Source organism: Protopterus annectens, chromosome 4.part0 (assembly GCF_019279795.1).
Source record: "Protopterus annectens isolate FY-2018-M chromosome 4.part0, PAN1.0, whole genome shotgun sequence".
Classification (NCBI taxonomy): domain Eukaryota; kingdom Metazoa; phylum Chordata; order Ceratodontiformes; family Protopteridae; genus Protopterus; species Protopterus annectens.
The window spans coordinates 1,620,641,072-1,620,659,053 of NC_056733.1; the positions used below are offsets into that span (position 1 = coordinate 1,620,641,072).

The 17,982-nt window shown below is 35.4% G+C and overlaps 1 protein-coding gene across 5 annotated transcripts in view; it reads left to right on the forward strand.

The window, feature by feature from the left end:
* Positions 1-17,982, forward strand: part of LOC122799976 (proton-coupled amino acid transporter 1-like) — a 1,348,908-nt gene that overhangs the window by 147,597 nt on the left and 1,183,329 nt on the right. For 3 of the 5 annotated variants that reach the window (XM_044069408.1, XM_044069406.1, XM_044069409.1), the window contains exon 3: positions 15,320-15,426. The exons of the other annotated variants lie outside the window; for them this stretch is intronic. In XM_044069408.1, coding sequence (XP_043925343.1) covers positions 15,345-15,426 — 82 coding nt within the window. In that variant the 5' untranslated portion in view covers positions 15,320-15,344. The remainder of the gene's footprint in view (positions 1-15,319; positions 15,427-17,982) is intronic. 5 annotated transcript variants of the gene reach the window in all.

Here is a 17,982-nt window from a genome sequence, read left to right on the forward strand (position 1 = left end):
AGTACATGTATGGAGATTGCACTGCAGGGCTCCCCCAGAAGTATCTGGGCACTGGAACTGTGACTTCAGCAGCCCAAACACATGCTGTATGATATTTCTAGCTTGAGTGTGTGCCTCATTTGGCATTTTTCAAAATACTATATATCATTATTTTCTAAATGGTCTAGTGCATCTTTATGCACTCTTTTTATACTTTTCATTATCCTCTTTTCTTACATCATATAACCACTGTAAATATTTTTTTTTATATTTAATCTTAAAATTCATCCACCATTCAGACCAGTATTTGTAGAATGTGCTCATTGTAATACGAGCTCTCCATAACTGCATTATTGATCTTTTCCCTTCTTTATCCCAATTTTTTTATTTAAGCTTTTTATTCCTTTTTTCCAATTTTTATATATTCCTTATTTTCGTCTCAATAGCCATATTGCCAATAATCCAAAATTCTGTTTCACTTGCTTCTCTGTCCCTCTTATGATATTATAAATTCTGTTTCTGTTCTGATAATCTCTTTCCATTCTGTGGGTACCCCTTCTAGAAGTCCCTGAATTTTTATCCCAGAGTATTAATTTAACTACCTCTCATAACTTCTGATAGTTTTCTTGCATCATTTCCTTTATTTTTATGTTTACATTTTAAGTCACAATTAAAGTAATTTGTCAATATATTTATGTTTACCATTCCATAATCTAGAATTTGATTAAATAAATGTTTATTTTCTTTGCAAATACCATAGTCATATAATGCTGTAAAAGTCAACAAGACTTGATCTTCCCATTCTTAGTAAAGTTATATCTAATATTTTACTGTTTCTACAAACAATTCCTATTCCAGAATATCTGTCATTTCTCCAATTTCAAATCACCCTCCCCCCAATAGTCTTTCTGTTTGTAATATTTATTCATTTGATAAGAATGTTGTATCTTCTAATATAATTAAATCTAAGTGTTATTTATTACACCATTCCAAAACCCATGTCATTCTTACTGTATTTTAGTACTATTCACATTTACTGAAGGTATCCTAACGTTATCACATTCTTTTCCTTCGTTTTCTAGAGGTTTTAATTATATTTTATTTCTCATTCATTTCCTTTCTTTTGTTTCTTTTATGCCTATTCCTTTGCATTTTATTTCTTTCTTTTACATATTGAATTCTTTTTTTTTCCTTTTATTACTCCCTAATTTATATTTTCCTCAACACTTATTCCTTCTTTTTTTATCTCTTTCTTTAACTAACATCTCCTATTTCCACCACTTCTACAATTTCTTCTCTTTGTTCTTTCTTTTTTCTTCTCTTTTTTTTTTATTTTCAGTCTTACAGTCCATCCATAAATGCCTAATGTTATATTTCATTTCATGTTTTTGTGTCATAACCTAGTTCTCCACAAATGTATTTGTTTCTGTCACAATTATTTATCCAACATTCGTCTTTTCTACAAAAGCAACATGCTTAGTTTGTCCCAATGTTTTACTATACCCTTATTTCCTTCAGCAGTTATCATGCTTGGAATACGTTTAATTTTGTCCTTTTCTTTTTTTTAACACAGTATTACATTCCCCTCTACCAGTCCATAAGCCCCTTTTATCATAAAAGTTTGCAATGTCCAATATTTGTTTACATGAACATTTCAAATGTACTTTTAAAGTCTCTCTGTCTCTCTACGTCTGTTCAAATGTATACATGAGCCTTATTTTTTGTTTCTCTGTTAAATGTTTTCATTACATGTAAGTTTCAAGGATTACAGTCCTCCTTTTTTCATATTCTCCTGGAAACTTTTCTGTTGCATAAACTGTCTCAAACATAATGCCAGAATATGTCTCTTTGGGTGTTAAGAGCTTTTATTCTTATAAACAAAGGGACTATTAAGTTGATCCAAACTTAATACTAATCCAGTTCTTGTTTTTCTTTATTTTGAATTCCCACCACATAGTTTCTCGTTACACTCTCTTCTGATTTGCTTTTCTTTTTCTTACCCTGGTACCTTTCTTCACCTTTTCTGCATAATAAATCTTCTTTTAAGATCAATTCTTCTTCTTCTGTTTGTATTTTATACATAATATCAACCCATTAAACATCTCCTTCATTTTCTGACACACTCTGCACCAACATTTCCTTTAATATATCATCCCGTAACCATCCTAGTTGGAAGGTGGTGATAACAGAAGACTTGCTTGTCGACTCTTCTTTTTCAGTTTCAGCAAGTAGGGTTTGCTGAAAAACAACCTCTGAGTACTCCATAGCTCTGTTAGAGCTCTCTTCATCACTGGCGTTCACCTCTGTGTCTTCTGCCATTTTCTCCACATCATGCTCTGTCCTCCCAGCCACAACTGATTAGGAACAGGACGCACATGCTCGTCATTATCTCCAGGGTTCCTAGTAGGGTTTTTTTATTGCTAAGACATGTTTGCACATCAATTTTATGTACATGTTTGTCTTTTCAGCTTTTCCCGGTTAGGGGTCGCCACAGCGGAACTCCAGTCAGCTAATGATTGGCAGTAGATTTTTTATGGTGCCGAGTTGCCTGCCCAATGCCCAACCTTCAGCGAAGGCACGCCCATTAAGCACGTCTTTCGAATGCCACTCGACTGCGGGGAGGACATGCAGACTCCACACAGAAGGCACTCCAGCTGAGAATCGAACAGGAGAACCTCTTGCTGTGAGGCAACAATGCTACCACTGCACCACCATGGCTGCATCAATTTTATGTACATATTTACAGTATTTACAATTGTATATACACTTTATTACAGTATTAGTTGACTTTATATTAATGCACATTACCCCCACCCTTTTTCCACAACCAAAAATCTATTTTCTTTAGAATTTTTGCCAGAACCCATTTACCATTAAATTTAATTTCATTCCGTATTTCTGTCCATAATGTCTTCTTCTCCATAATGTCCATGAAGCATAAATATAATTGTCATTTTTTTCCATTTCTTCTTGCTTCTTTACATTGTAAGAACCATATTCAGTCATATCATTGTTAATTTGTTCTTTATTTGTACCCCCCTCCAACATTTTGCATTTACATATTTCTTCCTATAATTTTTTAACATTTCAAAAACACATGCTCTTTAGTTTCATATTCACCACAGTAATTATACATTCTTTCTGACAATCTGCACATGAAATCTTTACATTCATGTGTATTTTTGTACCTTTTTCTTATTAATTTTGCTTTTTTTCCCCATTTCTAAATGCTTCCAAGGATCAGCATAATAATATTAACTCATGTTTATATACCATTCTTTTCTATTTTTTTTCACTCACATTCATTTTTAATTTCCACATTAGATTTTTGTTTTGCTATTCCTTTATCTGATCATTTGTGATATTTTCCTTATTTTCATTTTCCCCCACAAATGTATATATTTATAATACAATATAGATTCTATCAGGTTTGTACATTGTTTTGTATAGCCTACTAAGGCTGTGTGTAAATTCGGTGATGCAGCATGTACAGTCAGATTTATTAGACCCAATCCTCCTCATTATACTTTCATATCCAAAATTCCTCTTGTAACTGGGTTTAGTCTTGACCCCGATATAAATGAAAATAAAATGGACATTATTTCTCTTTCATATTGTGATGAAATCATATATATGTTGGCTAAATAGACTATTTTTCCTATTATGATGGAATTTAAGTATACATTCTGTATGACAACCTTGTTTTCCAAAAAATTACACAACTCTCATTTCTTGAATTAATTCTTCCCATTGTTTTCTTTTATAAACACACAATCCAAATGCTATTCCTAATATCTCCATGTATCATTCATTAAATTTTATATCTCCTGTATTCCCTTTGAATCTAAAACCTTTACATTTTTTCATCATTTATATTTAAACCAATATTCTTTAACAGTATTTTTTATTTTTTTACTTATTTCTTTCTTCAAATCTTTATCCTTTGTTACTAATATAATGCAATTTGCATATGTATAAATTATAGGCAATTGTATTTCCTCTACTATCTTATAACCTGCCATGTACGTAATTTGATTAATCTCCATGACTATAGTGTTAATAACCAAAGCAATGATACTACTAATTGGACATCCCAAAAGATGAAATAATCTGATCTTCATATTGATTGGGGCTTAGTATCTGTTCCCCTCTGTTGTTCCTCCAAAAGTAGTATCTTTTGGGGGAAGGATGCTGAGCTGTCTAGGGTTTAACATCTTTAACTACACAGAGGAGGTGATCACTAGTACACACTTTTCTTTGTTTAGAAAGGGTCTCGAATTTGTTCCCAGTAAAAAACGGATATTTCAGAGGTACTAATAGAGTTTGTTATACTTGAGAAAATTAAATTTTAACTTATTCAAGGACACTGACAAGACAGTAGGAACTGGTTTATTCAAGAAGAAATGTCTATTTAAACCCCCCTTCATCCTACCCTGGCCAGTTTTGAAGGAGTTTATTCCAGGAAATATATCAGCCTTTTTATACTCAAAAGGATAGCTTTTTTAAACTCCCCAGGGAAGAGGAGGAATTATTGAGAAATTTGAGATCAGCAGATCATTTGAGGATTATGAAGCCTGACTAAGGGGGAGGGATAGTGATTGTGGACAAAAATGATTATATAAATTATATAGCAAATCTTCTGAATGACACAGAGAAGTAAGAAGTTGTTTCCCTCAATCAGACCAACATTGCACATAGGAGGATACAGTTATTTATAGAAGACAGTCTTTATCAGGGGGTTATCAAAGTAGAGATTTAGAGGTTTCTGGTTAATGAAAACCCATGTATCCCCACTGTCTTTGGTATCCCCAAAGTACATAAGTGTGTAGAACACCCCCTCCCATACAGACTGATGGTGGCTGCCCACAATAGTTCAACCTATTCCTTGGGCGTCTTCATTGACAGACTGTTGAAGAATTCGATGTGCCCCATTCCACACGTTAGTTTGTTCATGGTATTTTTTGACCAGAATTAAACACAGTTTAGATGATGACCCGGTGGGGTTTTCAACTATTGATATAGTTGAATTTTTCAACTCTGTTCCTCACAAAGAGGGTATTGAATTTTTTCGTGAAGCCATTCATGACTACACCAACTTGAACTCGGGGCTTACACATTTCATGGTGGATGTTATGGAAGTAATTTTAAACAACAACTTCATTATTTTTGAAAATGAGTACTTCAGACAATTAAAAGGGGTGGCCGTGGGTCCAAGTAGTGCTTTTGGTTTTGTGAACATAGTCATGGCCACTTGGGAGAAGAGGTATATTTTCACCTCTGGATTTGAGAAGGAATGGGCTTTGTATCTTCATTACTTGGACGATGTGTTTGTCCTTTGGAAAGGAGGGGAGAAGGTAGCAGACAACTTTCATTCTTACATCAATCAAATTAGCCCATACTTCAAGTTTACACACATGTTTTCCCCAGTTTCTTTTGATTACTTGGAGGTAACTGTTTCAATTGATAGAAGTATAGGAACTTTCATATATTCCAACAACTTCTTGACCTTTGATAGCAGACACCCCTTCCATGTTAAGAAAAATCTGGTGAAGGGGCAAATGATTCGAGGGGCAAGAATGTGTTCAACTGTGTTTGATTTCAAATGTGAATTGGGTTGCCTCACACAGATGTTCTTGGATAGAGGATACCCCGAATGTATGGTGTATTCTTTGGGAGAAGAGGTTTGGGAAGAATGGGGGGGTTATTCACCTTTATTAGGTCAAGGTAACACCCAGGAAGAACCAAATAAAGATCCTGACAACCACTGTTGCAAAGCTATGGTTAAGCACTATGGCAATTTTGGGAACACAGTCAACATTATCATTTCAAAAGATTGAGTTATTGAAGGGAATGGTGAGGTGTACAGTAAACTAGGTAGCACCCCCTTATTCATTCACAAGGTAGGGCACAATTTGAAGTACCACCTAGAACATCCTTTGACTTTAAATGTAGGAGACAAGGGAACCCAGAAATGTGGGGCGTGTAAATATTGCCCACACATATTGGAGGGTACTGCTGTCATAGTAGGTGAGTTCCAGATCACCTAGCTAATGGGAATTGTAATAGTAAAGGATTGGTATACCTAAGTATTTGTACAGGATGTCAAGGGTTCTATGTAGGAAAAACAGAGTGGATGCTCCGTAAGTGTATATACGAAAGTTTGTATGAAATAGAAACTAGGAACCCTAATAATTCCCTTTTCAAACATACTTCGACTTGTACAGGGCAAGCCAGCTACAAATTTGGCATCTTGGAAAATGTGTTGAGAGACCCCAGGGGTGGGGACTGGGGTAACAAGATCAACAATAGTTGAAATCATGGCAACTTAAATTAGGAGCCGTGTTATCCCCCCAAGAAATGAATGAACATCTCTCCCTAGCACCTATTTTAAAAGATAAGGCACGCACACTTTAATTTTAGGTATGCATGAAAAGCGACTCTCATCAAATGAGAAATTCAACTGTGCAGCATTTGATTAGTGTAATGTCTGTTTAAGAATTCATCGATTGTTGCACTAATTGCTTAATTGGTTAGGAGAGCAATTAAGGAGACTATGGGTTTGTTATTTATCGCAGCTCAAAGGGTGTGATACTCAGGTTTGAGAAAGTCCATGTTTAAGTGGACGAAAGCGCTCATCATTGGGAATTATTTCCTTGGATTTGTTTGGTGCTGCTATTTGTGCTGTTATTATACCCACGAGTCGAACTGTGATTACTGGGAAATGTTCCTTGGAATTGTTGGTAGTCTTATATTCATCTGCCTTTTCTACCATTGGGAATTGGTGCCTTGGAGTTGTTTGGTGCTGCTACCTTTGGCAGTTACACTCACAAGGTACAACAGTGACTATTTGGAACTGTTTCCTTGGTATGATTTGATTGCCACATTTTGCTGCTACTTTGCTGTTATTTTAATGTATTTTGGACACTTGAGGGGTGTGCAGTCAATTAGGATGTGCATTTTCAAAGTTTTTAGCTTCAGTTGCAGCTACTGAGCATTGGGAGCAGCTACTTTGAGCTTACAGCACTCTGGTCAATTAAGACTTTAACACCATTAATTTTACTTGTGGACTGAATTCGTCTGACTGTAAGGTTTGAATCTGTTGGTGTGTCACAGGCTGTGTCCAGCCATTTTTTATCCTGTTTTTTTATTTTTGAATAAAATCATTTGATATACAACTAACGGAACATTTATTCAGGCTTACAGAGTTTACCATGGTTGATTATTGTGTTTGAAGTGTTTTTTGATTCACCCAACTGCTCCGTACCTGTACATATTTCTTTATGTACTATACCAAATTCTAACCAATTATTCAATATTTCTACAAGTACAATTTTATGCCAGTTTTTTCCATGTCTTTATACGGGTCCCCTTCATAACATCTAAAACCCATAACATCTAATTTCATAACATTGAGACCAGAACATCTAAAACCCAAAACATCCAAAATGCATAACATTGAATTTCATAATATCTAACAGTACAAATCACATGAAAATAACATCCCCTCCCCATATAATGACACCAAACTACCAAACACACTTTTTACTACGTTTCTGCAGGGGGGCTTGATGGAGCTAGGAAATTAACTTTTTCCCACTGTAGTGCGATCTTGGAGTTGGTATAGTTAATTTACGGGGAGTGGGGGGGGGGGTGGAGCCCGCCACCTGGGGGGTGCAGTGGAGCTTGCCCCCCTGCAGAAACATAGTAAAAAAGGGTGTTTGGTGTCGTTATATGTGAGGGGATGTTATTTTCTTGTGATTTGTAGTGTTAGATGTTATGAAATTCGATGTTACGGGTTTTGTAGATGTTTTGGGTTTTAGATGTTCTGGTCTCAGTGTTACGAAATTAGATGTTATGAGTTTTAGATGTTTCAAAGTAGACTCTTTTATACATATAATATTCATTACCATCCAGTCCTGTAGCCGTATTCCTATTCATTTCCTTTAATATTTCATTTAGTTTCTCCATCGTTATATCTTTTTCCAAAGTTTTATTTTCTTTTTGACTTGATTTAATAAGATCATATTTTTGAGTACCTTTTGTCTGTTTCTTAAAAGATTGTATTACATACTCCTTAATTATCTCATAGTCATTGTTGTGATGTTATTTTATTTCCTTCATTTCTCAATTCCCTAATTACTTATTTTCTTTCATGAGTTTATTTAAATACAGTGCTGCTACTTCTTTTTTTCCCTTGCAGACAATATTGCAATAAAATTGCTCAAGTTCATGCCCTCCTACATACTCACCAATTTGACATCCTATGTTTATCAGAAACATGGCTAAAACCTACCATTAAAGACAATGAAATCACCCCACCTGGCTATAATATAATCAGACTTGACCGTACTACCAAAAAGGGAGGAGGGGTAGCAATCCTTTATAAAGGAGAGCTACAAGTCAGCACTATAAAACTTAACCTCCCTTTGGATAATAAAGCAGAAGTAATTATAGCCAAACTTCAGGTCAACACATGCAAAGCCATAAATATCACCTGTCTTTATCTTCCCCCAGGAAATAACATTAATAACATTAATACACTTGAGTATATACTTAACTGGCTTTCTATTAATCTCCCTCAAGAAACCATAGTCCTTGGGGATGTTAATATTGATTGGAATTCCTGTACTAGTACAACCCCCGCCACCCATATCAACCTATATGGATTCTCACAACATATAAACTGCCCTACAGAACTAACACACTCCATAACAAAGAAAGTACCCTGGATTGGATACTCACTAATGCCCCTCATCAAGCCTACATAACAGGAACCCTTCCAGACGCCCTAAGTGACCATTCTCTAACTTACATTATCAAACAGAAAACCAACATAATATTCCCTAACACCTTCAGAACAATACGCTCTAAAAAGCAATTTAACCAAGAACTTTTCCTAACAGAACTAAGACAATGTAACTGGTCACCATTAAAATCACTCCCTCTAAATGAAGCAGTTGAATACTTCACTTCAACATTCTTAACCATCCTTGACCACCATGCACCAACTCGCTCTATAAGAACCAAAGCTAAGCCCGCCCCTTGGCTCACCAACAATACTAAACAAAAGATCCTTCTTAGAAACAAATCCTGGGCAAAATGGCGATCAACTAAGAATCTAGCAGACCGACAAACCTTTAGAGAACATAGAAATATTACAAAAAAAGCCATCCTACTAGACAAAAAGAACTTTTATCTACATTTACAGCAAACCACTCAAAAGGATCCTAGAAAATTCTGGATTAGTATTAACAATCTTCTTTTCCCAGGCCAATCCATTTTACCCAACCCACAAGGCTCAAACCCTGGCAATCCCACACAAACAGCCAATGCCTTCAACTCTTTCTTCACAGACGCCATCCAAACTCTAGCTAGCCACCTATCCCCAGATACCTCTAACCTGCCCACCTCTTCTATAAACCTACCTCCTTTATTTCAGTTACAACCAGTATCTACTTCCTTCATTTCCTCCCTTCTCCAAAAGTTAAAACCTAATACTCCCACAGCCGATAAACTGCCTGCAGAATTCTTGCAAAAAGTAGCTAAAGCCATTGCCTATCCCATCTCCATTCTGATAAATAGATCTATAAGTGAAGGAACTGTTCCATCTATCTGGAAAATTTCTCATATCATCCCACTACACAAAGGGGGGAACTCCAATGACTTCTCTAACTTTCGCCCTATAGCTTTACTATCCCCTATTGCAAAAATTATGGAAAAGTGTGTCCATAAACAACTTCTTAACCACCTTCTCAAGAACAACCTACTTGCCAACTGTCAACATGGTTTCAGACCTTCCCACAGCACTACCACTGCTCTGCTGTCATTCACTAACTGCATTAACAACAACCGCAACAAAAATCTTCTCTCATCTGCAGTTTTCATTGACTTATCTAAAGCTTTTGACATGGTTAATCACCAACTACTCCTCCATACACTAAACTCTCTTTCACTCGATCCTCTATCTATGAGCTGGTTCAGATCCTATCTTGAAAACCGCCAGCAGGCTGTACTCTGGAAAAATAAACTATCAAATCACCTCTCTATCTCCCTTGGGGTCCCACAGGGCTCAATACTAGGCCCACTCCTATTTTCCATTTATATTAATGACCTGAGTTCTGCTCTTCCTTACTCCACCTGTATTCAATATGCAGACGACTCTACCATAATCTGCTCAGCCTCCTCTCAAACTGAACTTCATAATCTTACTCAAAAAGCTTTCAACACTGTAGAACAATGGTTCTCACACCGCTGCCTCCTCCTAAACCCCAAGAAAACTAAACTACTACTCTTTACACCAACCCGAAAGTCCACCTCTTTCCACTTCAATCTCACTTCTAACAACGGTACTCTTATCACTCCTGAACCAACCACTAAACTGCTAGGAATAACAATAGACAACAATCTTAACTTTGACACTCATATAAACACCACAATAAAATTAGTTAACAAAAAACTAGGATCCCTTTACAGAATTAAACCCTATCTTACACCAGAAGCTAGGACCACTATAGCCAGAACTTAACTAACCTCCACTCTCCTCTATGCTTCTCCTATATACACCAATCTCTCTAAAAACAACCTCAATAAACTAGCAACATCCTATAACAATATTGCTAGATTTGCAACAGGCTCTCCTTTTAGAACCCATCACTGCCTAAATTTACGACATCTAAACTGGCAAGAACTACTTAACCAGCTCCAACTTCACCAGTTTACAATAATCCACAAGACCCTGTATCAACCTAGCAACACCCCAATACTCTCTACCCTAATTACACCTTATAATAATCTCAAAAATCTACGCTCCTCAAACAAACTACTGATCAATACTACTAAACCCAACAACTCAGCAGGTGAATCCTTATTCTCGAACGCTGTTGGAAAAATATGGAATAAACTACCATCAGAAATCACTTCTCAGTCTTCTCTCTCACTTTTTAAAAAGAATCTAAAACTATACTTCAATAAACACTGGCTATGCTCCTGTACTAACCCAGACTAATTATTTTCCTATCCTCTATACCTCACCTACATCCTTTCTTTTCTTCCATTTACATATTCTTTAAAATACTATTATACAACATATATGTATCTTGCACCTGATCATGTAATCACTAAGTGTTTTGCAATTTGTATGTACCTGTGGGTGGGAGGAGGATTAAAAAAATATATATATATATATATATATATATATATATATATATATATATTTTTTTTTTTTATTATAATTAGCTTTTGTAATACTTGCTGTTTTATAATATCTGTAATAACTTCTGTTTTAACTATGTATGATTTCTTGGAGCTTTTCTCCCTGGGCCTCTACTGAAAATGGACATGTATCCAGCTAGACTAGCCCAGTCAACAAATGTAAAATAAAATAAATAAATAAATAAATAAATATTTTTTTTTTTTGTATAACAGGTTATAAATCTTCTTTTAATTTATTTTATACAATTCCTTTTCATTTTCATAAAAAAAGTCATCTTGTCTTGCAGCAATTCTTTAAATATAACTTGACTTAATGTTTTATATTCCAGTTTTTTCTTTTTTTATACTTTTCTTTAAAACTTGTACACCAGCTTGTCCAGTTTTTATAGAATCTCTTCATATATGTATGATCTTTCCATAATTTCTTTCTTGTCATCTTGTTTTAAATCTCTTCATTTAACCTTTTAATTCCTTTACCTATTCTTATATATTCTTCTTTTTCATTTACCTTTACCCATGTAGTTAAACGATCTGAAACTTCTGATCTCTTTATCCCTTTCTGTATAATCTTTAAGCTCTCTGATGGAAGAAGATAATCAATTTCAGTTTTAATTTAATTTCTTTTATATGTTCAGTGTTTATCCCATACATATAGTTAGTCACTTCTCATGATTTCATGTACTATTTTTATATCATTACTTATAATTGTATTTGTTCTTAGATTGCAATTAAAATCTGCAACCAATATAATATCCATATTTTCAGTGACATAGTTAAGTTGTCGTTGTTGTTGTATCTTTCGGCTTTTCCCGGTTAGGGGTCGCCACAGCGGAACTCCGGTCCGCTAATGATTGGCAGCAGATTTTTACATACCGAGTTGCCAGCCCTGACGTACAGCCTTCAACGAAGGTATGCCCATTCACGCATGTCTCCACACAGAAGACGCTTTAGCTGAGAATCGAACAGGACAACATCTTACTGTGAGGCGACAGCATAGTTAAGAATGTTTTTAAAACATTATCTCTGTTTTTTTCGTAACATATGCATATATAGCAGTCATCCTATATACGTCTGTGTTCCATCTTGTATCTATTATTGTTATTCATACTAGTTCAACAGTAGTAACATCCAATATTTTAATATTTTCTTGACATAATAAACCTATACCTGAACATACATTTTTCCCATATTCCAAATGATTGGTATGCCCCATAATTTTTCTGTTTGTAGTCTTTCGTCCTCTGCCAGTAATCTTATATCGTCTAATATAATAATCTTATGCAGCACACCATTCTAGAATACCTAGCCTTCTTTTAATGGTTTTCATGCTATTAACATTGAAAGCTAAGATTTTCAGCTTTGGAATGGAATAGTTCTAACATTTTTCATCCATTGCCTTTTTTCCTTTATTTTGATATTACACTTTTAAACTTTCTTTTCCTTTCTCTTAATCTTTTTTTCCTGTTGAATTCTTTTTCCTCTTACTACCTGCCAGTTTGTGAAATCGTCAGTTGTATCATTTGAATCTGCTTCTTTTGCGTTCTCTCCTTCTTTTATATCTGTTGTAGTGTCTTTATTTTCTTGAACATAACTTTGTTTTTCTTGTTTATTATTATTGTCTGTACTTTGTACTAACTTGTGTGCTTCTTCTTTTTCTACAACCTGTATTTCTTCACATTCTAACCAAACATGTCCTGTTTTGCCACATTTCTTGCATTTCAAATCACATTTATTGTCTTCGTGACTTGTTTGCCACATGTAAAACATTTTCTTTTGTCACATTCACTTATTAAATTAATGTCTTTACCACAGAAAAAACACATTTTAGGCTAACCTCTGTATTTTACATAATCTCTATTTCCTACATACATTAATTATACTTGTAATGTGTAATATTATTTTGCATATTCACTATAACCTCATATTCCCACCCACCAGTCCACAAGCCTCTTTCATTATATATATTTGCTGTGTCCAAAACATCTTTGCATATTGTAAATAAATGTTCCTTTAAGTCTTCTTTTACTTTCATTCTAAATTAAATTAATATTATTTTTTTCTCTGCAAAATGTCTGTATTATATGATCTGACCATGGATTAATGTTCCTTTTCTTTTCATATTTTACTGAAATATTTTCCGTGGCTTGACCAGTTTCAAAGATTATGTCACAAAATGTCTCTCTATTGATAAAAATGGATCATCTTACCTCACTGGGTGTGACACCCAATGGTGCAATCACAGAGTCTCACATTTCATACCTTTCCAGTCCTTGTTCACTCCTGTTGCTTATTCTTATTGTGTATTTCTTCTTTGTCTCCTTCAGCTCTTTATTTTTCTTCTCTCCTTCTTTTACTTTCTGTGTGTACAATTCTTTTCCTGCTGTTTCTTCTATTGTTTCCTCTTGAATTTTCTCCATTAATTCTCCCTAAGACGCCGCTGTCTGGCTTTCAGGTTCACTTTGATTTATAAGGTCCTTTAAATAATCATCCTTCAACCCTTGTAATAATAATTTCCTGCTGGCTTTCTTGTTCTCCTTCGAGCAACCTCTGCTGAAACATATTTTCTAAATCTGCACTTGCTCCATCAGCGTCATTCCTGTCCTTCACCTTCGTATAAACACTTTCTCCACTTTCTCTGACTTTGTTAGTTGCCTTTCACATAAAGGCTCGGCTGTCTTCATACTCAAATTCTTTTCCTCCAAATCTCCATTATGTTTGTTAACTCCTACCATATTGCTCCCTGTTTCTCCAGGCTGCCTACGCGCTTGGAACAGAAACAGGAAGCCAAGCGTGTTACAGTCAAACACTTCCCCCTATGTCGAATAGTAGGAGAAGTTCCCAAATGGCCTGGCCGAATTTCCCCTAGTAGTAGTATAAGTATCAACTTGGTCTCCCCTGAAAACAGTCTACTATCCTAGTTGAACTAAACCTGTCAACAAAGAATAAATAAAAATAAATTATGCACCATGTATAGATGTGCAACATTTGCCTGTAGACATCTGACAGTCTGTTTCTTTCCTTTGCATGTTAAATTATTTTCATTTATACCGCTGTAGACTTGAACAGGCCTTCACAAAGAGAAGTTGTCAGCAGCAGCATATCAAGCTTAGGAATAAAAGAAAGGCGCTTATCTCTGGCAGTAAAGTGCATGAAATTATGCTTTATTAAAATATTGTATGATGTATTGTGTAGCAGATTAACATTTTAGTGACTGCAAGTAGACCCACTAGAATGAGGTATCTGGGTGATGTTAAGTACTAATCCTTCTATGCACATTTTTAAATGCCTTTCAAAGTTATATACAAACCTGCACCTTATCTGTCCTCTTTGTTTTCCTCCTTGTATATGTAAGGTGTATACATGCCTGCATCCAATGAGTGAGACAGACATGTCCTTATAGAATCAGCCTGTTTAAATACTGAACAACAATGTGCACTTCCAGCTATGAGATGCTGTAGGCATAGCACTGTGTCTACATCCAGATTAGCATTTAATTTCACAAAATGTACTGTTGAATTACCAGAGATTTATGTCTGCATTTATAACATTAATATGAAATGGAGGATTAATACAGTGTGAATTTGGATGAATTGCACATCTGTTCTGTAAAGCAGCAGAATGGTGAAAAAAAACTGGTTTCCCTTATCTATGTGTGTTGTTTGCATGAAAAAAAGGGTGTAATAGAGATCTGCACATAAATGTCAAATTGTCGCACATGATGTAGTTACAACATTTGGTATTAGAGCAAGGTTATGGTGGATCTTCCATTGTTTTTATGCTTGATTCTAATTGAATAGTACATTTACTGTGAATGGGGTTGCAAATGTGTTACTTACACTTTGTATGCACAAAGGGACATTTTAAAATGATAACTTGTTACGTATAGTTCTGTTAGTAAATGTGCATGTTTTTGTTGCTGTCTGGAAACTCGACTCTGCAAAGCTCTTTGTAGAGATTTATTCTGCAGGTTTTTATTATACCTGTGTGGAAGAGTAACTGCTTACTATGGATGATGACTAAACATTGCTTGTAATGCATTTGTATTTTGTCTGCAGAATCTTGGCTTACTCTGAAACTGTCCTGCTTTGCTTTTCTTGCTTTCTTCTGTTTCTTTCTTTGCATCTTTCAGGCAGGTATTTACCAGTTCTGTCACAATGCATCAGGGCTCCAGTCTGGATGAGTTGAAGTCCCCCACAGAAATGTTGCAGAGCAGTCTACTTAGGGAGCACAGTTTGGGTAAGTTTTGTGGCTGTTTTACCCCCATCAGAACTTGCCAAGATGCAGTGTTGAACTGGTGGGGTTCCATTCTAATGAGGCATTTTTGTTGTAAAAGAGGGAGAAATCTGTTCTGGCACGTGGAGTCTCACTCTGTTGATTAATTTCTAGTATTTTAACAGAGCATCAAGCCTGCCAGTCTCTCCTAAGTGGAAGCAGTCTAATTTCTGGTACTCACTATTAAAAGTTTTTTTTATAAAACAATATTCCGTGCAGTCCCGATGCATGGTGTATGCCAGTCAGGGCAAGAAAATGATGCTTATATAGTCCAATCTTGCTTGTTATTTATAGTTTTAAACACATACATAGAATTGTACACAGATTCCATTAAAAGTATCTTCTTGTGTAAAACTATTTCAAAGGTCTAATTATTTTGTGATACTTTGTGATTGGCTTGCCCTTCTCATGCTTAGTTCAATGTCTTTTAGTTCCTTTAGAATAATGTATGGTTCTGTTGGAGTTTGCATTTTATCACTTTTCCACCCCCTAGTAATAACTTTTTTGACCACTAAAAGAAACAAACTGATCAAGGCACTGGCATATTTAAGTATTTTCCCATCCTTAAGCCAAACTAGGATGATTCCTGAGTTGCAGTATGTAGTTTTGGACAATCCTAAAAGATGTGTTCCCAGTTTACTATCTGATCTTGGGAGCATTTTCCCATGTACATCTTCTTTCTGGGGTGTAGAAGTAAGTTTATAAGCACTTCTATCCAATTATTCTAAATTTCTTGGATTTGGTTGCCTCTGTAGGAACAAGGCAAATTTCTTGCCAATCCCTGCTGTAGTAAAGTTGATTTAATGTAGATTCCCATTCCTACTTTCATTTTAAAGTTCTATCCTATACAGTTTCTAGCATCACTATAATGTGCTAATCAGTTTTCTGGGAGTTGCCCTCTCTGTTACAATTACAGATTTTATTATTTCTGCATATTACTACCCCTTCACCAGTATTAATTCATTCCAGCCAAGTGATGCCTCCAGGTATCTAAAAAAACCTGTTCATAATTCTAAAACCATGCTAAATACAAGCTATTGAAAGGTTTCATCTTAAAGCTTACATGACTGGTTACACAACTGCACAAGTATTTCACCTTTGTCTAGTGCTGCTAAAGAGATATTTGTTCATAGACTGTTAATATAGACATTAAGACAATTTAAATATTTTCTAAATATAACAACAACCTAATAAACCAAACAGAAATTGTAAGTTGTTTACAAAATATTAAATATTTACTATGTTTAGTATGGTTTCTAAATCCATCCTAAGACCTAGAATGTAATGAATGTAGTCACTGTAAATATTTGTTTATGCTGAATAGTTTGCCATGTACCTTTCTTTATTAATATCCTTATGGTTTCTCAAAAATGAACATTTATTTGAAATATGAAGACATATAACTTGATTTTGTCAAAACGCTCAGGATAACGTTATTGGAAGATGGAGTACAAACTCAATTGGAGTAAATGAGTTAACTCCTCATAAAAGACCTTGTAATTATCTTTGTCTGACTGTATGGGCCATTAATGGTTAAATCACCATTACCTGTTGTGCATGTTTGTATATCCAAGGCAGCTGCATTCAGGACAGTAAGAGGGTTAAATATAAACTTGGGTTTCCAGCAGCTCCAGCCCCTTTGGGTGTACTTTTGTGAGCAGTAGTGTGTAAATGGGGTTGAGCTTTTACATTTTCTTTTAGTATAAGGTTTAACAGTTGTACCTGGAACGGACCAACCTGCTGTCTCATTATTTGCTATTATAAAGTACTTAAATCTCACTGCACTGAACTTGCTGATGTTTTAGTAGTGGTCACAACATGGTGACTAGAGATACCACCAGATTGAACTCTTTGGCCCGTCTAGGTTCACTGCCCCATTTTTCAAGATATATCAGTCTTTCTTTGTGAAATATGTACCATATCTGCCTAGCTTTGATAAGCCAGAATACAGCACAAAACGTTTCTGGTGTTTGGCACTTGGTAGTAGTTTTTGTACCTAGCAAACAAGTCCATTTAATAACCCAAGTCAGTGTGGACCAAAGCATTAATTGTAAAGGCCTGTCGCATCTCTTTCTTGTGTAACCCCAACTTGAACGGGTTCCTATTAAGTGATAGAAGACGCATTTTTTCGAATGTGCCTTGATCGAACTTAAAAGAACGAAAAGGCAAAATAGCAAAGTAGCTTTTAATCAAATTCTTTCCCTGGGAAAGAATTTGCTTGGTCACTTCATTACTTTGCTGTTTTCGGCACTGTAGTGCGATCTCGGAGTTGGTATATTTAAGCAGGGGGGTGTGGCGGGTGAAGCCCTCCACTTTATGTATTTGTTTTAAAGTTGTTTTTGAATAGTGATTTTTTTCCCTGGGAAAAAATTGCTGTTCCGAGTGTTCAGAATTGTAAGCTTTCGCTTACATAGGGTCGATAAATCAGCGTTCGCTTTTTTAAGCATTCACTGATTTAATATAGACCCACTTGAACATTTAGGTATTAAGTACTTTGAATGTTGTGCCCTTTGATTGCCA